Genomic DNA, 22,045 nt, shown 5'->3' on the forward strand with positions numbered 1-22,045 from the left:
TCTCTGTCTTGATATTTCTTTCATATTCCATCTGAATGGAATATGGTAGAGAAAAAGAAAAGGTAAAGCATTGCATGGCTCTCATGATTTTCAGTTGGGGGAAAATAAAAATAGCAATATCCTGCCATGGAAAATAATTGAACAGTTAAGGAAGAAAGATTCAAAAAGTTGTTCCACATCTGAGCTGATGCAAATATATTTAAGTTGGAGGGCTCCAAGTTGTAAATAAAAGTTGTGTAATTTGGGGGCTCACCTGATGGGCAGATTTAGGGTTGAAAATGTGCCTCAGATTTATTTTTCTAAACTATGTTGAATCGATGTTCATCTGCCCAACATATCTCAAGCATAATTGCTGGGCAGACTGGATGAACCATCTGATCTTTATCGACCATCATTACTATATGTTAGGTTTGTCCACCTACAAATATCTAGCACTGTTTGCCAAGTAGAAGCTCAAAAGGATGGAGTGAATTGACCCCTACATTTTTATTCTCTAAATATTGTCTTAGAGTGGTGATCCTTTTAAAATAATCAACAAAAAATGTAGCATCTGAACTTTTGAAAACATACAGATCCTGTCTTAGATGAGCTTGTGTATTCTCAACAGCTCATATACTGCAACAGGGCTAGTCAATTCTGATCCTCAAGAGTCACAAACAGGCCTGGTTTTCAGAAGATCCACTATGAATATGCATGAGATAGAACTGCATATCCTGGAGGCAGTGTATGCAAATCTATCTCATGCATATTCAACGTAGATATCCTGACAACCAGACCTATTTGTGGTGCTTGAGGACCGAGTTGGCCACCACTTTACTACAATACCTTTTTTTGTTGGTAGGTCATTTATATAGTATGACAGCCTCCTTTGACTTTCTCTGACCATTTTCTCCAAAACCAGTGCAGCTACCAGAACTGCACAACATTTTCTGAATATACCATTCTCAGAAAAATCTTGATTGGTGGTATGTGATAAATTAATATACTTTATTGTTTACTAACCAATGTATAAATTAATTGCAGATTCTTCTGAATTCAACCCTGCAATCCTAGTTATTACAGCAGAAGAAACCAAACAACAGATTCACAGACTGAACTATGAGGTATGAAGGTATATTCTTATGGAGGTCCAAATTCAGTCATAATCTAGACAGCAAAGTTAGCTGGATAAACTTAGATGCACAAACTGCTTTAAATATTGATCTCATTTTTGTTGTGTATATGAGACAACTGACTGCATGTATCATGTTACCTAAATAATATACATTAAATATTTCTCATAATGAGCTTATTTGGATATACCCAACACCTTTATCCCATCCCTTTCTTAACTAGCCTTCCATCCTCGTTTCCTTTGGGTACACAAAAGGGAGATTGAGAAGTATGTTCAGGAAATTTAAAAAATGTGGTTAAAACAGAACACACCTAAAACTTAAATGCCAAGAACCAGATAGGCTGAGTATAATCAAGAATGGTTCAAAGTATTTTTATGCTGAAAGAAAACCTTGCGTCAAAGGGAGTCAGCCAATGATGCAGACCTTCACAATAAACCATAGCACATAGGTGCAACCTCAATTTCCCCCGGTTATGAAATAGGAGAGTGATTGTGTTGAGAGATATCAGGTGTGAGCAAACAGTTAAATTTATCCTATACAGACTGCATATCAAAAAGCACTTAGATGAGGATAATTTAGCAGGGAGATATTCAAACGTATAAAATTTTACCAAGAGACGAAACCAATCATCTTGTTGTGGGAGAGAAGGGCCTACCCACGTAGAGAGAATGACTTTCTTGCCAACGAGGCTGGCTTTCTGTATAAACCTTAAAGAATAAGGGTCCTCACTTAGCACTGGGTGTGAAGAAGACTCAAATAACCAAAGGTTAGGGTCAGCTGGGATATGAATTCCAAGAATTTTACTACAAATCTGTCACACCTCAGACCAAAAGGAGTTGACACCTGTGCAAGACCAGAAACTGAGATGAAAAGTAGTCAGGGCCCTCTCGCATTTAGGACAAAGCTGCAAAGTAGATTGTTTCACCAAAAAGGCCTTGTTGGGAGACCAGTAATATTGCCTTAGAAACTTAAATTGTAATTCACGAAAAAGGGTATTCTCTGTTACATAGAAAACATGGTTAAGAAGGAACTGTTATTTTATATTTCTAACTTGCACTTATGATATTCTGTCTATATGAAGAACTATACATGAGGGCTGCATCTGGGTTGCCAGATTGGTTATTCTGTATAGTGTTTACTTGAACTGTGGAAGTATACTCTAGGATTCTGTGAAGAAATGTATTTCTCCAGTTGGAAGATGTGGTCTCTGAGATTATTACAGAGGGCCACTGGTTGGTTCCCTACTCTGAGGGAACAGCTATAAAAGGTAGATCAGCACTTCCCTCCCCCAATATAAGTAAGATTGCTAGCTCTGCTGCCTAGCTTTATCTTCAGCTCTTCCCTATTGGACTTCCCATGACTTGAACCCCATTATCATCTTCTGGAGCCTCCAGAACCATTCCTCTGTGGCAGGAATAATCCCTAGTCTATGGAGGGGTGGAAAAAATGAAAATTTATTTTTAAATCAGTAAACATGCATTTATCTACAAAAACATTTTTTTATTATTTCTCCTGTAATAAGCATAATGGGTTCAGAAGGCAGCCTTTAATTCGTCTTGTGGATTAATCCTAGCATGATTGTATATACTATTTAAGTCCAATGTTGTATAGAACAGTAGCTCTAGCATCAAAGGCAATGTGCATCGATTCCAAATTGCAGTTCATTTTTAGGCACAGCAGTCAATAAATACAAATAATAAATAAATATACATACAAGTGCACCAGCATTCTTTCCTTTACTGCATCAGCTCTAGGATGTGGTCACTTGCTTCCATAAGAAGGCATGAAACTGGTCACTTGTTCCCTATTCTCTTCTTGTTCATTCAGGCACATATTGATTTTTATGCATAGGTGGGTAAACTCATCTATTCCTTCAGGGAGTCATACTCAGGCCAATGTAGATTTGATTTCATCCCTCAGTCCCTATGCAAGCTAGCTCAAAGTTATATCCCTGATAAGCAGATAGAACCAGGCAGTATACATAATCAGTGATACTGTCCCTTGCTTTAGTAGCACCATACCTGCAATGTGAGACCAATGTGGGTAATCAAATGTTTTGAGAAGGATCATAAGAAGCCAGTCCATTTAGCAAACAAGGGGCTGTCCTAGGGATGTGCAGAGGGAAAAGATACGTTGCTATTCGGTATTCGTTGAGCCGGACCAAATCCGTTGCATCCGTTTTCATAAGGGGAAACCCGATTCATCCATTAGTTACATTCGGTATTTCTTTTACATTAAAGTTGGAAAAACAAAACAAAACCCCATCCCAACCCTTTAAATTTAATTAACTACAACCCCCCCACCCTCCTGACCCCCCCAAGACTTGTCAAATGTCCCTGGTGGTCCATCGGGGGTCCGGGTGCGATCTCCTGCACTTGGGCCATTGGCTGCCAGTAATCAAAATGGCGCCGACGGCCCTTTGCCCTTACTATGTCATAGGGGCCGGCCAATGGCACCGGTAGCCCCTGTGACATAAGAACATAAGAACATAAGAAATTGCCATGCTGGGTCAGACCAAGGGTCCATCAAGCCCAGCATCCTGTTTCCAACAGAGGCCAAAACCAGGCCACAAGAACCTGGCAATTACCCAAACACTAAGAAGATCCCATGCTACTGATGCAATTAATAGCAGTGGCTATTCCCTAAGTAAAATTGATTAATAGCCATTAATGGACTTCTCCTCCAAGAACTTATCCAAACCTTTTTTGAACCCAGCTACACTAACTGCACTAACCACATCCTCTGGCAACAAATTCCAGAGCTTTATTGTGCCTTGAGTGAAAAAGAATTTTCTCCGATTAGTCTTAAATGTGTTACTTGCTAACTTCATGGAATGCCCCCAGTCCTTCTATTATTCGAAAGTGTAAATAACCGAGTCACATCTATTCGTTCAAGACCTCTCATGATCTTAAAGACCTCTATCATATCCCCCCTCAGCCGTCTCTTCCCCAAGCTGAACAGCCCTAACCTCTTCAGCCTTTCCTCATAGGGGAGCTGTTCCATCCCCTTTATCATTTTGGTTGCCCTTCTCTGTACCTTCTCCATCGCAACTATATCTTTTTTGAAATGTGGCGACCAGAATTGTACACAGTATTCAAGGTGTGGTCTCACCATGGAGCGATTCAGAGGCATTATGACATTTTCCGTTCTATTAACCATTCCCTTCCTAATAATTCTTAACATTCTATTTGCTTTTTTGACTGCTGCAGCACACTGAGCTGACGATTTTAAAGTATTATCCACTATGATGCCTAGATCTTTTTCCTGGGTGGTAGCTCCTAATATGGAACCTAACATCGTGTAACTTCAGCAAGGGTTATTTTTCCCTATATGAAACACCTTGCACTTGTCCACATTAAATTTCATCTGCCATTTGGATGCCCAATCTTCCAGTCTTGCAAGGTCCTCCTGTAATGTATCACAGTCTGCTTCTGATTTAACTACTCTGAATAATTTTTTATCATCCGCAAATTTGATAACCTCACTCGTCGTATTCCTTTCCAGATCATATATATATATATATATATATATATATCTAGATATTGAAAAGCACCGGTCCAAGTACAGATCCCTGAGGCACTCCACTGTTTACCCTTTTCCACTGAGAAAATTGACCATTTAATCCTACTCTCTGTTTCCTGTCTTTTAACCAGTTTGTAATCCATGAAAAGGACATCGCCTCCTATCCCATGATTTTTTAGTTTTCGTAGAAGCCTCTCATGAGGGACTTTGTCAAATGCCTTCTGAAAATCCAAATACACTACATCTACCGGTTCACCTTTATCCGCATGTTTATTAACCCCTTCAAAAAAATGAAGCAGATTTGTTAGGCAAGACTTCCCTTGGGTAAATGCATGTTGACTGTGTCCCATTAAATCATGTCTTTCTATATGCTCTACGATTTTGATCTTGAGAATAGTTTTCACTATTTTTCCTGGCACTGAAGTCAGGCTCACTGGTCTATTGTTACCCGGATCGCCCCTGGATCCTTTTTTAAATATTGGGGTTACATTGGCCACCCTCCAGTCTTCAGGTACAATGGATGATTTTAATGATAGGTTACGAATTTTAACTAATATATCAGAAATTTCATTTTTGAGTTCCTTCAGAACCCTAGGATGCATACCATCCGGTCCAAGTGATTTGCTACTCTTCAGTTTGTCAGTCTGGCCACTACATCTTCCAGGTTCACAGTGATTTCGATCAGTTCGTCTGACTCATCACCCTTGAAAACCATCTCCGGAACTGGTATCTCCCCAACATCCTCATTAGTAAACACGGAGGCAAAGAATTCATTTAGTCTTTCTGCAATGGCCTTATCTTTTCTAAGAGCCCCTTTAACCCCTCTGTCATCTAATGGTCCAACCGACTCCCTCACAGGTTTCTTGCTTTGGATATATTTAAAAAAGTTTTTATTATGAGTTTTTGCCTCTATGGCCAAATTCATTTCAAATTCTCTCTTCGCGTGTCTTATCAATGTTTTACACTTACCTTGACAATGCTTATGTTTTATCCTATTTTCTACAGATGGATCCTTCGTCCAATTTTAGAAGGATTTTTTTTGCCTAAAATAGCCTCTTTCACCTCACCTTTTAACCATGATGGTAATCGTTTTGTCTTCCTTTCACCTTTCTTAATGCGCGGAATACATATGGACTGCGCCTTTGCACTTACTATGTCACAGGGGCTACCGGTGCCATTGGTCGGCCCCTATGACATAGTAGGATTGCGCATACGTTCAAAACGAATGCACATCCCTAGGCTGTCCTGTCCCAGAACTAGGGAAGCCAAGTTTGAGGCCTTCATAATAAAAAGTCTAGGTATCATTATCATCATCATCATCATCATCATCTATATTTTATCAATGCCTTACCAATTACACATCTAGGGTGACTTACAATAAACATATATAGGCATAGATATCCTCAACATATGTAACACACATGTAATCCCCACAAGTTTTAAGACATCACAGATAAACAATAATCCCTGGATCATTTATTTAATTTTATTTATTTAAGTTTTTTTATATACCAACATTCAAGACGGTAGTCCCATCATGCTGGTTCACAAGAAACAGGGGTGCATATAACAAACTTTACAATTTGAACAATAGTGCAGAAAAGCAGTTACATATAACAAGGAAATCAATAACTTGGAGTGATATAGTAAGTAAAACACCATTCTAAAAAAGATAGGCTAAACAATCATGTCTTAAGATATTTCTTAAAAATCTGTAAAATTGATACAAACTGCAGCTCTTTAGGAAGATTATTCCAAAGGGAAGGAGTTTTGCTTAAAGAAAATGCACTGTTGTGTTCTTGTTAATTGAATTAGCTTAATAGAAGGTGAGACCAGACCAGCAAACTCTACTGCAGAAATTAAGGCCCATGAAGATCTATATAACATTGTCCAGTTCCCCAGGTTTAAAGACCTAAGCACCAAGACAAGAATCTTAAATTGTATCTGAAAGGGGACAGGCAACCAGTGAACCAGTAATAGTGGAGATACTGTGTTTCTACTGCTTATGCTCTCTCTCAAATGTGCTGCAGTATTCTGAATCAATTAAATTTTATGAACCTGCTTCAATGAAAGGCTCAACAGCAGTAATCAATGTGTGATGTGACTAATGCATGATTCTTCTTCTAAGTTAGCTTAAAACAAAAGGGGGCACAATCTTCAGATCACTCTGAATAAAATATAATCCCTTGCACACTTTGGGGCCGATGCAATAATCTTCGCGGAAAGCGGATGCTGACTTTTCAGCGTCCGCTTTCTTAACGCACACATGGTGCCCACAAGGGGGGGTGCCATGTAATATGTAAATTAGGGGGTCGCGCTAGGAAGGAGGCGACCGAGGCCGGTAAACTCAGCCTCATTTTTCATAATCTGCCTGTCTGCCAATAATGAAAACGGCTGCCGAGTTTATCGCACATTTAGCTTTTTGCATTTGGAGTGAATGAGTAATAGCCTCATTCACATGCATTTGCATGTGATGAGCACTAACTCATTCACTCCGCATTGGATGTGCGTTAAATAGGCGCTAATTCCCCCTATTGCATAAGGTGGTGGATTAGCGCCTATTTAACCCGCATCCGACAGCGGATTAAACAGTGCGCTCGGCTGAGCGCACTGTATTGCATAGGCCACTTTAGATGTGCGTGGTATTGACAATTTTTCATCAAAAATCACTCCCAGACTTCTCACTAATGGTTTTAAAGACAGAGATATTTCATCTAATTTTAGTGCATGCACCAATTAATAAAATCTCTGTTTTTGTTGGATTCAACATCAATTTGTTAGCCATCATCCAGGAAAAAATTAAAGCCAACCCTTTATTCACCCAATTTACTTTCAGATAGTTTATCACACATTTCCTTGGCTGGGGGCAAACTTCTGATTCCTTCAAGAGGGGAAAAAAGTTATCTATAATATTAAATAGTTACCGTGATAAATATTTGGCACTAACTTCTTTAGCACCTTTTAATACATTAGTTAAAGAGGGTTGCTGCTAATATTATTTCAAATGCTAACCTATGGTAAGTGAGCATCTATAGGAGATAGTTTGAAAATCCATAGCCAGGTGTACTAGAATTTAACCATACATAAAAAATGAAATGGACCATATTTTACATATTGTTCACAGGTCTGCTTTATTATGAAGATTTATAGACAAAGCAATCATTGGGTCAGATCCATTAGAATGTGAAAGCTTGTTACACTGCAATAACATAATACTTCAGCTTTGTAGCTCATTGATTCCCAGTAGGAAAAAAATGTTTAGTTTAAAATATATATTTTTACTCTTTGAGAAGTATTCTGACTTCTAATGTAGTTTGCTTTTTCCCTGTTAAATCTGCCAGTGCCATGTTTGTAATTGCCCCTGCAATTATTTTACCAGTTCTTCTCTCCAGCAGTGACTGCTTCTTTTCCTCAGGCTGCTAGAACATGTTCTGTAGCTTCAGAGATTTGGTGCACTTTTGGAACTGATGTTCTTTTCTGCTTAGACACTGTGGGGGGATGTTTTAAAAGGTTTAACCTGCTAATTTTGGGAGTTGGCTAGTTAAACCTTACCAGTTAAAAATGGCCTTTCTCAGGGTGGGTGATTTTCAAATTCATTTCTAGGGTAAAACAGTGCTTTACTTGCAGAAATGACCTTTTTTTTACAATTTCTGTCTGATATGTGGCAAAAAGTCCTGTTTGCGCGTACCCACAGTGAGACGAGAAATTCTTGTGGGTGGAGTTGGGACAGGATTTGGAATTATACATTTACTTTTGCATTTTCAAAAGTGTGCATGCCTTTTTCCCCAAACAACAATGCACACACGTTTATAGATTTGAATTTATACAAGTATTTTTGGAAAGATAATTTTCAAAGGTATGTACATAGAGACTCTATAAGGCAAACTGTAAAAGCCCTGCATGCACCAAACTGGGAGATCCGCGCACAAATTGTGCCGGTGTGCACCAAGCAGATTTTAAAAGCCACCTATGGACGCGGTATCTCCTACTGCGCACACAAGTAAACAGTTTCTAAAAAGGGGTGGAGCATGGGTGTGATCTGGGTAGGGAGTGGGCATGTCATGGCCTGGCCAGAAATGTGCATGGACCCAAAAAACAAAGCGGAAGCCAATCCAGTATTGCTGTGTTGCGGTAAAACAAGGAAGGAGTTCGGTGTGTAAAAAAGGACTTTTATTAGAACTTGCCCGACGCTGGCCGAGTTTCGCTCACGATTAAAACAGTCACTGTGTTTTCCAGAAGAGACTGCAGCACGTAATGAAGCCTAAGCTTAGGCACTGCAGTCTCTTGCTGGAAAACACAGTGACGGTTTTGATTCATCATGGAACACCATATAATTAGTTGAGTTCCTTTTAAATTTGGATGTAATTGCTAAGCTAAATTGGCAATATTTTGAAATCCACGGAATTGACAGCAAATACATTGTAAAGAATTATTACAAGTACACCATGTTGATTATTGACTGATGTTTTTTTCAAGAGTCCATTTGAAGAGTAGCCCCTGAGGCAGCTCCGATTGTGAGCGAAACTCGGCCAGAGTCGGGCAAGTTCTAATAATAGTCCTTTTTTATACACCGATCTCTTTCCTTGTTTTACAGAAATGTGCATGTACATGCTTATATATCCGTGCATGCACTGGAGTCCACCGCCACGTAAATTTATTTCTGCTTTGGATGGCCTGTAAATATAAACAAATCTAAGCTAGTCAGCAGGGTTTTAAAGGGGGAAGGGAGGCTAAAGTCCTATCCCTTAACTGGGTAAACTGGAAATGAACTGGGGAAACTAGCTATGGCGTCGGCACATGTTCCTTGTAAAATTCCCCCACTTATGTGGTAGAAGCGGCATTTGCAAGCATATGCGTGCATCCATTTAAAACTGTGCGCACATGTCAGTGCGTCCAGGCTATTTTATAACATACATGCATATACACGCGTATATTATAAAATGGACATGTCTCTGGAAGTGGGTTGACAAATGCACGCACAAGTGGGCCCATGCACCTGTTTAAAAATTACCATCCTAGTGTATACTTTTCACACATATAAGATAGGAATTTTTTTAAAATCCTGCGTTCTGATAAATCTATGTATAAAGTGCTTCTACATTCATAGCTTTACCTTCAGTATGAATAGGCTCTCCCGGAGGAGGGTTGGTGAAGGTCTTGCATGCAGGGTAAGCATAACACCTTTTTGGTTGAAGGTCCAAACAAACCAACCTCTACCCTTCCACCCAGCTCTTTAGTTGCTGATAGATGCCATGCTGTGTAGGGCAAAAAGTTGGTTGGGCCATGGCCCCAGTAGCCCATCAAATTCTGCTGCCTATGCTTGCACTTAAGCACATTAGGCCTGATTTTCAAAAGCATTTATGCATGTAAATGGATTTTGAAAATTGCTAGAATAGCATGTTCTCTTAGGACAAGCAGGATGGTAGTCCTCACACATGGGTGGCATCATCAGATGGAGCCCGGCACAGAAAACTATCCACAAATCTGTGCGGGGGTCCCTCTTCAGTCTCTTTTTTTCTGTGCAGCTTTCACCTCATGGTTGTGGAACTCTTCTCTCTTCAGAGTATTTTTCCCAGTCATTTTTTAACTTGTTTACACCAAGTCCCTCTTCTCCCCATCAATGTTTCTAAAGGGCGGTGTGGTAGGTTTTTTTGTTCTTTGCATTCGATTCTCAGAAGTGTCGCTCTTTAGTGGCCATCAGTTATCAACACTCGCTGGCTCTTTTTCATGGCGTTGGGGTTTCGCCAATGCCCCCAGTGCCTGAGGACCATATCCATTATGGATCCTTATGAGGTATTTATCCTTTGCCTGGGGGCTTTGCACAACATCTGAGGGTGTAGCTTTTGCATCAAATGACTCCCAAGGGTCATCGGGCCTGTTTAGATAAGATGGAGAAGCTTTTTGGGTCCAAAAAGTCTGATCCTTCAACTCCAGCATCAGGTGCATTGATGCCCAAGGGCCGGGGGGAGCTGATGGATCTAGGTCCATTGTTGTCTACTTCTCCGCCGGGACTCTCTTGGGAGAGAGGGACCAGAGACATGCCGTCATTGGCATCGTTGCACTCCAGGACGTCTGGATCATCTCCATTCTCAGCAGTGGGAAAAGACTGGACCAAGCACCATGAGAAATATCAGAAACATCATCACTGGTCACCGTTGTTGCATGGTACCAGGCTTGGGTAGGCACTAGTGACCACTGTAATGCCCCCGAGGTGTCCCTGTGGAGACGAGGCATCAACTTTTATTGAACTCAGGAGTCCCAGGCGTTCTCCACCGACAGTGGTGCTGGACACCAAGCTCCCTTAGGGCTCTGAGGGAGTTCCATGATGCCTCTTCCTTCTTCTCCCATATCCATCCTGTCTTCAGGGTGCAACAGGTGGTGCTCCGAACCCTTCAAGGCATCAAACTGCCGGCTCCACTGGTGCCTTCTCTGGTGTCGAAGCCCACTTCTGAGATGTTGGCACTGCTGCTGGAGCGCCTCAATGTCCTGCTGGACATTTTTCCACGCAGCAGCTACTGGCACCTGGGGGTTCCTCAATACCCCAGTGGCCACCTGGCCACCCTCCCTCTGCAGTGATCCTCATTGAGGTTTCCTCTGAGGTGGATGTTGTTGTTGCAGCTGGGGCACCATCAGCAACCTTGGTACAGCACCCAATTTTGCCCGGTCTTATTCACTGTCCCTCAGTGACCTTGGTGCCCTTGATGCCATCTGTGCCCTCAGTGTCCTCAGTGCCACCAGTGCCAATGATGCCCACAATGCTCTCGGTGACCTCAATGCATTTAGTGCCAAAACCAAGAGGCTTGGGTAGGGGCCCTCCACAAGGGTCCCCAGGGGACTTCAGTGAGGAGGAAGCCCTGTATGATCCCTGGGGGTTGATACCTTGGAGTCTTCTTCTGATGACTTAGGAGATCTTCCTTTGGAACCATGCCCTCCAGATGAAAGACGCCGGTTCACGCCAGAGGATCTAACCTTTGCAGGCTTTGTGTGGGTTATGACGGAGGTTATTCCTTTCCAGCTCCTAATGGACGAGGATAGGGATGTGCATTGGGTGCCCAATCGTTCGCACTTTCGGTTTTGTATGGCCGTGGGAAAATCTTGTTTTCCCATGGATCGGAATTTTTTTTAGTAAAAAATAATTTTTAGGCTTAGTGTGCGCTAACTGCCATTAGCGCACACTAACAAAATATAACAAAAAGTAACAAAAATAAACGGTTTTTTGTTAGTGCGCGCTAACCCAAAAAATGATTTTCACGAAAATTTGGGGGAAAAGTTTTCGTTTCTCGTTTTAACCGATATATAACGAATTAAGAAATATCATACGATATTTAAATTCGTTATAAAAATGATTCACATCCCTAGAGGAGGATGCCCATCACAAAATGCTTGATGTCCTAAAGGAGGTACTGGCTGTTCTTGTCCATGATATCTTTAAGGAGTTACTCTTTCAGATCTGAGAACACCCCATCTTGGTGCCTCTGGTAAACCGGAAAGCGGTCTACTTAGTGCAGCAGGCCTTTGAGAGATGGCAGCGCCTGCATCAGTCAGTGGTGGTGGAGTCTGCCCTCAAGAAGGCCAAGCATTCCCACACCCACGCTTCTACACCTCTGGGTCAGGAGCATAGGGCATTGGATGCCTTAGGTAGGAAAGTATACCAGGGTGCTATGCTGATTGCCCGGATTGCTTCCTACCAGCTATACATGACCCAATACACTTGGAACCTCTGGAAGCAGGTTCAGGAGTTGTTCAAGTGCCTCCTCCAGCAACCGCAGGAGGTCTTCTTGGCAGTCATCTAGCAAGGCTTGGAGTGTGGCAAACACGAGGTGCATTCCACCTATGATGTGTTTGAGTCAGCAGTTAGAGTGGCAGCAGTGAGCATAGATGCCTATAGAATGGCATGGCACTGAGCATTGGATCTCTATCTAGAGGTCCAAGAGAAGCTAGCAGACTTGCCCTGTACTGGTGAGAATCTGTTTGGAGACAAAGTAAGAGATGCTGAGGCTCACTTGAAGGATCACCATGAAACTCTCCGGCATCTCTCGGCCAGTACATTGAACCCACCATCCTCCACCTGGAAATCCTTGCATCAGAGCACCTGGAGGTCCTTCTATTGCCAAAGGAAATGATACCCTCTGGTTTCGCATGCCCATACACCACAAGTGGGTTCTAGGGGCTGCTCTAGGCAGCAGTGGACCTCTGGCCACAATTCACCTCAGACCAGTGGGAGCTGTCCATCATTCATTGAGGGTATCAGTTGAACTTCCTTGGTGTCCCCATGGACTCTCCCCCCTGCCTGTCGTGGGGCCAGTCCTCACATCAGAAAATTCTCTGGATGGAGCTTTCCACCCTTGTAATGACCAGAGCAGTAGAACCTATTCTGCTGCATCAGCAAGGGTGGGGCTTCTATTCCCGCTATTTCCTGATTCCAAAGAGAACAGGGGGCTCTGCCCCATCTTGGATCTAAAAGCCTGAACAAATTTCTGCAAAAAGAAAAGTTCAAGATGGTCTCGCTGGGCAATCTGATTCCCCTCCTGCAAAGAGGGAACTGACTTTGCTCCCTTGACCTAAAAGATGCATATGCCCACATTGAGATCTTCCCCTATCACAGGAAGTATCTACAGTTTTTCATGGGCAATAGCCACTTCCAGTACAGTGTGTTGCCATTCGGCTTAGCTTTGGCCCCACGGGTCTTTACCAAATGCCTGGCAGTAGTGGGTACACAACTCTGCCAGTTTGGGGTGCATGTGTTCCCCTACTTGGATGACTGGATGGTCAAGAACGCCACCCAGGAGGGGGCACTTCACTCCCTGTGCTTGATCATTCAGGTGTTGGAGTCCTTCGGGTTTGTCATCAACTACCTGAAGTCCCATCTTACCCCATTGCCTCAATTGGACTTTATTGGTGCCCACGTGGACATGTCACAGGCCTGGGCCTTTCTTTCTCACAATCGGGTGCTTGTTCTCGTGTCTCTGGCGAGTCTCGTCCACTGTGTTATGACTATCAGTTGCAGATGGCTGCGGCTGCATCTACTCACGTCCTGCACCGTCCTGCTTCCTGTGCTTCCTCGCTCCTCGGGGCAGTGCCTACGTTCTATACAGAAACTGTCAGTGCTTCCCCGCTCCTCGGGGTAGCGCCTATGTTTGACACCAGGGACCATTGTACCTCCCCACTCCTCGGGGGCGGTACCCTTAATTCAGCCACCGGTCAGTACCGGCAACTTCCGCTCCTTGGGCTTGTCTACGTCATCATCTGGAGACCTGACTCGGGCTTCCCCTCTCCGTGGGTTAGCCTATGTCATCACATCAGTACCTCCTTCGCTGCATAGCTCTGCCCCTCGGGATTGCCTCTACAGAATACCTCCTGCACGTCCTGTCTCATGCTTCCCATGCCACAGGACTGCCTAGCGCCTCCCCTTCCGGAGGTCTCTGCCCAGGTACTGATCTCCTGCCTGCTTACTTACTGTGAGGATCCCTTCTTGCTGTCTCTCTTACCCTGTTCCTCGCAACCTCTCCACAGTTTCTCCCAGAGCTCCCCGCTGTACCTGACCTCGCCTCCCGACGGTGTGGACCTGTGGGGCTCCTCCCCACAGGTGGTAAAAACTCTCACCTCAGGCCAAGGGTCCACAAACCCACAAACCATTACACGCTGAAGGTGATAGATGTTGACCAGGCTTCTGCTTCATTTTCCGGGTCACATGGCCACCTCTGGGCTCACTTGCATATGCAGAGGGCTCAGTGGACCCTGCGGTCTCAGTGGCAGCAAGACACCCGAGACCTCAATGTACACATACACATCACTCTGCCTCTCCATACCTCCCTGTCATGGTGGGAGAATTTGCCTAATCTGGAGCAGGGGATTCCCTTTCATTCCCCCCGAACCAGGTTGTGCTTACCACAGATGCTTTCACCTTGGGTTGGGATGCGCATGTGGACAGCCTCCACATGCAAAGTCTTTGGTCTTCTTAGGAAGCTCAAAGCCATATCAAGTTCTTGGAGCTTTAAGTGATCAGGTACACTCTCTGGGCATTCTAAGATAGCTTGTCCAACCAGGCGGTCCTGGTACAGACTGACAGCCAAGTGGTGATGTGGTACATCAACAAGCAAGGAGGTACAGGATCGCTCCTCCTATGTCAGGAGGCTTTCGAGATTTGGTCCTGTGTTCTGTCCCAGGGTATGCTGCTCCAGGCCATCTACTTGACCCAGATGGAGAATGTGGTGGTGACTGGCTGTTTCGAGCATTCCAAACCCCATGAGTGGTCCTTGGATTAAGCAGTGGTGGATCGCATCTTCCATTTTTGGGGGATCGCAGATATGGGCCTCTTCGCTTCCCTTTGAAGCAGCAAAGTGAACCAGTTCTGCTCCCTATACAGAGGAAATGGAAAGCCAGCCTCAGAATCCTTTGCCCACCATTAGGGCAAGGGCCTTCTGTATGTGTATCCACCACTTCCTCTAGTGATGAAGAACCTCGTGAAGCTCCGACAGGATGGGGGGACCATGATTCTCATTGTACCTCAGTGGCTAAGTCCGGGTTGGTTTCTGCTCTTGCGGGATCTCTCTGTCAGAGAACCGATCAGTCTGGGGACCTTCCCCAGCCTGATCTCACAGGATCAGGGCAGGCTGCACCATCACAACTTCAGGGCATTGTCTCTGATGGCCTGGATGTTGGAAGGCTAGTTTTGCAGCCCCTTTACCTCCCTGACAGCATGTCTCGGGTCCTTGTAGCTTCCAGAAAACCTTTTACCAGGAAGTCTTATAACCTGAAGTGGTTTTCCATCTAGTGTGAGAATCATGGCTTGGATCCATTCTATTGTCCCACTTCGAGGTTGCTTGACTACTTGCTGCACCTTTCGGACACTGGGCTGGAGACCAACTCGGTCAGAGTACACCTGAGTGCCATCGAGGCTTACCACCAAGGTGTTATGGTTTGCTGATCTCCATACAGCCCATAGTGAGCTGGTACATGCAGGGCCTGCTTCATCTGAAGCCTTCCCTGTGTGTCCTGGACCTCAACATGGTGTTGACTCAGCTCATGTGAGACCCTTTCAAGCCATGGCACTCCTGTGATCTGAAGTACCTGTCCTGGAAGGTCATCTTCTAGGTTTCAGTCACTTCGGCACTCAGGGTAAGTGAGCTTTAGGCGTTGGTGACGTATCCACCCTACACTAAGTTCTTTCATGATAATGTGGTCCTCCATACTCACCCTAAGTTGGTCACTGATTTTCATCTTAGCCAGTAAATAGTTTTGCCCACCTTTTTTCCAAGGCCTCATTTGTACCAGGGTGAATGGGCTCTGCACAGCTTGGATTGCAAGAGGGCCTTAGCTTTTTACCTCAAGCAGACAGCAGGCCACACACAGTCCATGCAGCTCTTTATCTCCTTCAACAGGAATAGATTGGCAGTTGCAGTTACCAAACAAACACTGTCCAACTGCTATGCACAGGTGAGCCTTCAGCTTGGAGGCCATATCAAGGCTCACTCCATCAGAGCCATGGTGGTTTTGGTGGCCCACTTGCAATTGGTCCCCGTGGCTGAGATCTGCAAGGCTGCAACATGAAGTTCTCTCCACACATTCGCTGCCCATTACTATTTGGACAGAGATGGCCGACATGACAGCAGTTTCGGCCAATCTGTTCTTCGGAATCTCTTTCAGCTGTAAAACCCAACTCTTCCTGCCTAGGGACCTTTTTTCAGGTTCAGACTGTCTCCCTCTGTTCTCCACAGCACCACAGTTGTGCCCATTGGAACCAGTTAGGTGCCTGTGGGTTTAGTAAACTTCAGGAGCAGCCTGTACCTACATATTCACCCATGTGTGAGGACCACCATCCTGCTTATCCTAGGAGAAGCAGAGTTGCTTACTTGTAACATGTGTTCTCCTAGGACAGCAGGATGTTATTCCCCATGAGACCCACCTGTCACCCCATGGAATTGGGTTTCTTCTATGTTTGTTATTTTAATTTTTCGTAATTCTATGTTATGAGACTGAAGAAGGACCCCATGTGGACACATGGATAGTGGCATGCTTGGCATGCTCAGTGTGCCAGTCAAAGTTTCTAGAAACTATGACAATCGTTTTCCGCACTGGGCTGCATCTGATGATGTCACCCATGTGTGAGGACTAACATCCTGCTGTCCTAGGAGTACAACTGTTACAAGTAAGCAACTGCTTTACATTTACATGTGTAACTCCTTTGAAAATTCATCTGTATATTTTGAAAATTGTAATATTTGCACATATTTTTTCTCAAAAAAATAAAAGTTAGCATGTGTGCTGGTAACTTTCCTGGGTAATTTTCTTTTTCTCTGAAATTGTTTTATTAAGCAGCAATAACACAGTCACCAAGACTATTTTTACATGAAGGATCTTACAGAGAGACGCAATTGTTCATTATTGCTTGGTAATTTTCTAATTGAAGGTATGTACGTATTTTCCCTTTGAAAACTGGGTCAAAGTCCATGCACTTTGCACCAAAACAGGCTGTTAAAAAAATTACCCCCACAGGGGATAATTTTCAAAAGTTTATGGGTAGTTGAATGGTCCAGGAAATCTTTTATCCATGGATCTTGTACCAATTTCAAAATGAAAGTATGCAAATACTTTCCATTTGAAAATTGCCCAAGAAAAACTACCCACAGAACTCTCCACTTGCTTTTTTCTATGGATATTTTTTTCCATCCAAAACAACGTGCACATTTTTGAAAATGCTAAACTATGCATGTTGTTGCATCTACCAATCTAACTCTATCCTGTCTCCATGAAAATATGGGTAGAAGTACATGAATTATGGCAAAACATACATATTTTTATCACCCAAAAAGCAGAGCAATTTTTATACAGCCTATTTACTCATGTAAATTGCAATTTACATGGGTAAGTGACTTTTGAAAATTGCCCTCTCAATGCTTTTCCAAACAAATATATACATACGCTTCAGTTGGTATAAGGAAACCATATGTGAGTCACAGCTCTATTGAACTTATTTTATTGGTATGTTCTCAACACCAAAGGTCCCGAGAGACCTGTTCTCTGTTCCAAAAGTCCCAAAATGGTGCCATATTTTGTTGTAACTGCATCAAGGGTTTACTGGATACTTTTATAATCCCATATACATGAGAATATGCACTGCATTGTCCCATTTGCAATGGCTCTTTACTCAAGTTTGAAAGTCTCTGAAAAATGGAGGAAAGATGCTTCGTATAAGGGAAACAGAAATGACATCAAAATGAAAACAGACTACTTCAGAGGAGCACCACAAGAGTAAACCACAGATTTATAGCCTTTAATAAACAGTGCCATTCAAATACTCATTAGGGCCATGTGGCATTACAGTACATAATGAAAAAATCCAATATTGTTCCCTGATATTAAGTTCCATCTCAAATCCAAACATTAGTGTCCATTCTCCTTATAATGCAGCACCATAGGAGCTGATATTCTCGCAGGGTTCAATTAGTTTAGTCCTAACCGGGCGTTTAGTGCGACCAATATACACCAAGATGCATGAACATTGTATCAAGTAGATTACACCAGATATGGAGCAATTAGTAGAACTCTTTAAATAAATCTTTTTGTCCCATCATAGAATGAATCCAATCTGTGCATAAAAAGGTCATATCACACATACAAAGTTGCCCACGCAGCTGATGGCCACTCCAAGAAGTTTGAGAAATGGATGGTACTTCAGGAAGTTGTGAATGTACTACTATATCTCTAATATTTCTGCCTCTGGAAAAAAACAATCTTCGGGAGCTCCTTAAAGATCTGATGTAACATTAGCATCATGAGCTCTTCACAACACCTCTCTGAAATCCCTGAGTTAAAAAACATTGTGTCATATCTTGTGCTTGTAAGTAACATAAATTCCTGGGTGTCAGAACACAGCCTCCATAGCCGGAAAAATTGACTGATTGTAAACTGTCTTTTAATTTGCGAGGGTGACAATTATATTATAATAAAAGATTGTTTCGATCAGTCTCCTTTTTATATATTGTAGTACTCAATTTAGAATTTTGTTTAATAATGAGGATATCCAGAAACTGAATTTTACAAGGATCTTTATGCATAGTAAACTTTAAAAGACTATCCTGCTGATTAAGCCAATTAAAGAAATCAAATAAAGATGTAACTGGAGCAAGTTCAGGTCAGCACCAGTTTGAAAAATGGTGCTGAAGAGGTCTGGAGCTAAGGGGTACCCTAGATCCCATTGCAGGGTCCTGTTCAATTTGTTGAGGTTTGAGGGTATGGGAGGGGAAAGGAGGAGAGTTTTGGGGAGTTCATGGAGGTTCAGGGTATGGGGGGTGGGGAGTGGGTGACACTGGATACCAATGTCTTTTTTTTGTATATTTTGGGGATAGGGCGAGAGGGAGATATTGGGGAGGTCATTATATCCCCAATAATTTGGATTGAGCATTGGGATGGGGGGGGGTATAAGCAGGGGTACCATGGTAGCCCTTATTTCTTTGGAAAGGGAGGTGGGGGATATTTTATTTAATGAACACAGGGTTGTGTAGTTGGGGGGACTGTTGTTGTACGAGCTACTTTATTAACATTTTTACTTTTGGTTGTTAAGACTGCCTCAAATGGTGGCCCCAGGGTGAACAGGGGGTCAACCTTGAACCCCACTCAACTTTGTCTTATTTTGGGCAAATGTTTTGTTTTTGCAGTCAGCTCTTTAAGGTGATGGTGGTCTCGTGAGATTGGGGCCACCAACGCATCTAAAAGGCTGATGTCACGTTGTTTTGCTGAGAGACAAAAGAACACACCATACAACTGCTATGTTTTTCAAGAGAGAGATCCACTATTGTGATGATACCCTGCCCCCCCCCCCCCCCCCCACCCATGATAGTGGGAACCCTCCCATGATGAAAACATGGTGGCTTGATACATCTAGGTTTTGGCTTGTAATCCTTTGGTTTGTGGATGATGCAGATGTATGGCTATCTTTTAAGTAAAGAGAAATAACCCAGTTAAAGAAATAGCAGCTAGGATATTCACACAGAACTCTAATCCACTGTCTATCCCTTATTAATACTCACAAGGCTGCTGTTGGTTCTCTGGTCTCCACCAAGCAAGAGATGCAGCAAAAACAGCCTCCAGCCAACTCCAGGGTCTCAGTGATTTTTTTCTTCAGCTCTGTTATACCTTTTGTCTGTTCTCTTATTTAGAGTGTCCAAATCCAGCAGGAAATCTCACTTTTCAAATACCTGCAATGGCCAACAAATTTCTCCTGCACAGAAACATTCTGTTGTAAACCTTCTATTATTATTCTTCAGCTGCTCCACCAAGCAGAAAATTCTCAGGAAAATGTCTTCTGCAGTGAGACCTGAATGAGCATCTCCTATTTCTCTCTGTCTCCCAACTTTTCCTCTTGAAAAAACAACCTAGCAGGATACTTTCAAAAGTTTCTCCTCTTTCTTATTGGTTCATAAAATTAAGTCTCCTGAAACATGGTGCAGCCTTATGATGCAGTTACAGTTTAGAGCAGCCTTGTTGAGTGAAGCACTTTGACTTTCCTTCTGTCTCAGAACCTACAGAGCAAAGTAAGAGAAAACTACATATACAGTAGATGTGCAGGTAGAAGCTAATTTCAACAGAAGCTGCCTTCATCAAGTTCTAATTCTAGTTCTTATATCTTATATCTTATATAAGTTCTTATATCTTCATCTAGTTCTTATATCTAGTTCTTATATCTAGTTCTTATATCTGTAAATAGTTTTGTTGTACCTCTGGTTTTTTAAATGTTTCCTGTGTAACCTTTGTTCCTTGTAAAGGCCTTGCCTATTTGACAGCTATGCTGTCACTGTTTAAAGTTATCTGTAAACCGATACGATGTGCAAACGGTTGTTGGTATATAAAAATGTCTAAATAAATAAATAAATAATCATTCACCCCTGTCTCCCAAAAACTGGTAATGTGAATGAAAATAATAGGAAACAAATTCAGTCTTATCCCATGGTAATGAAGGCCAACTGGGAGTTTACCAGGTGTCTGATGTAACTCGAGGTCCAGTCCTTACCTTATCTCTGCTTATACTGGCTCTTCTACCCAATAGGGGCCAGTTAACCTCAACAAAGCTCTAAGCTACCAGCTGGAAATCCCTTAATTGCCATTCCAATGCTTATATCTCTGGAAGCCCCCATGCCATTAGAGGTCAGCCAATCCGTACAGAGATTCCCTTTGGGCCCCTATCTTCTACAAGATGTAGAAAAAAAGAGTATTTGAGGACTTTCTTATTAAAGCTTCCAACTGTAAGCTATCAGGGACTCCAAGATGTTATCATTACTGCTTCCCATCATCCACCTGCAATCCTTATAATGGAAAAGGACCCACACAAAGCAACCCTTCAAAGTATGAGATAAACCACATGAAGCGAGGGTCAGAACTGTCAGATCCTTAACTGCTTCCCATCCAGACAGAAATTATACTAAATTGAGTAGGTAGCATAGGTACAGCAAAGGAAACCCTCTAGAAACAAACTCCCAGATGTCTTCTAATACTTGGAGCCAATACAGTGGCAAAAAAGAGTGTTTAGTGGTGATTGAAGGGCCTCATCCTCTCTAATTAAATACCAGCTATTGAAATGAAGAGCTAAGGCCAATACAAGATAGGAAAAGTCTCCAGATAAATAATGAATCATTCACATGTGTCTTGATTTCCTTACATTCAATATTTAGCTTATTGGCCAAACCTACACACAGATATCAGAAAATAGTACACACATACAACTTATATGCATGTGCATAACAGGTTTTACACTACAAAATTATATTTATTTTCTAATAGTACATATGTATATTTTATGTGCATAAAATCTACCCCTTTATTCATATAATTATGTTGCTTTTAACATGAATGTGGGAATATAAGGGCAGGGCTCATAGCCTATCTTCCTAACTGCACCATATCTGGAAGAAGGGGACCCCTGCATACGAAGCCTAACTTCCAGTCGCTAGAGATGGAGCTTCTTGTCAAGGTGTTATCAAGGTCAAGACCATCTTGTATGGGAAGGAGTCCAGGAAATTGGGATCCTAAGGAAAAAAACCAGATCTGTGAAAAAATCTGCCATAAACTATAAGCTGTCTTCCATAATGACAGAGGTATGCAAGATTTCAGTCACAAGTGGCGAAATTCTAGATGCAAGATCAAGCTGAAACATTCCTGAGGGTTCCTACCAGCCAGATAACCTTCAATCAAGCAGAATGATTGGTTCTGAGCACCTTATCAGATGGTATAGTGAGAAGTGCTGGTGAGATGGGCAGCTCACATTTTCAAGAGCAACAAGGTGAGTAGTATTTGTAAAAAAAAAAAAAAGGTATATAAGATTCTTGTATATAGTAACTATTGCATAGTTTATACATTTGTTACAAATTTAGTAACATAATATAGTAACATAGTGAAAGACAATAGGTGAAAAT

General features: G+C 42.5%; 1 protein-coding gene across 1 annotated transcript in view; it reads left to right on the forward strand.

Annotated features, from left to right (window-relative positions):
- KCNH8 (potassium voltage-gated channel subfamily H member 8) overlaps positions 1 to 22,045 on the forward strand; it is a 988,350-nt gene that overhangs the window by 874,999 nt on the left and 91,306 nt on the right. The window contains exon 15 of the mRNA XM_029589277.1: positions 1,024 to 1,103. Within this exon, the coding sequence (XP_029445137.1) occupies positions 1,024 to 1,103 (80 nt within the window). The remainder of the gene's footprint in view (positions 1 to 1,023; positions 1,104 to 22,045) is intronic.

Source organism: Rhinatrema bivittatum, chromosome 2, assembly GCF_901001135.1.
Source record: "Rhinatrema bivittatum chromosome 2, aRhiBiv1.1, whole genome shotgun sequence".
NCBI lineage: Eukaryota > Metazoa > Chordata > Amphibia > Gymnophiona > Rhinatrematidae > Rhinatrema > Rhinatrema bivittatum.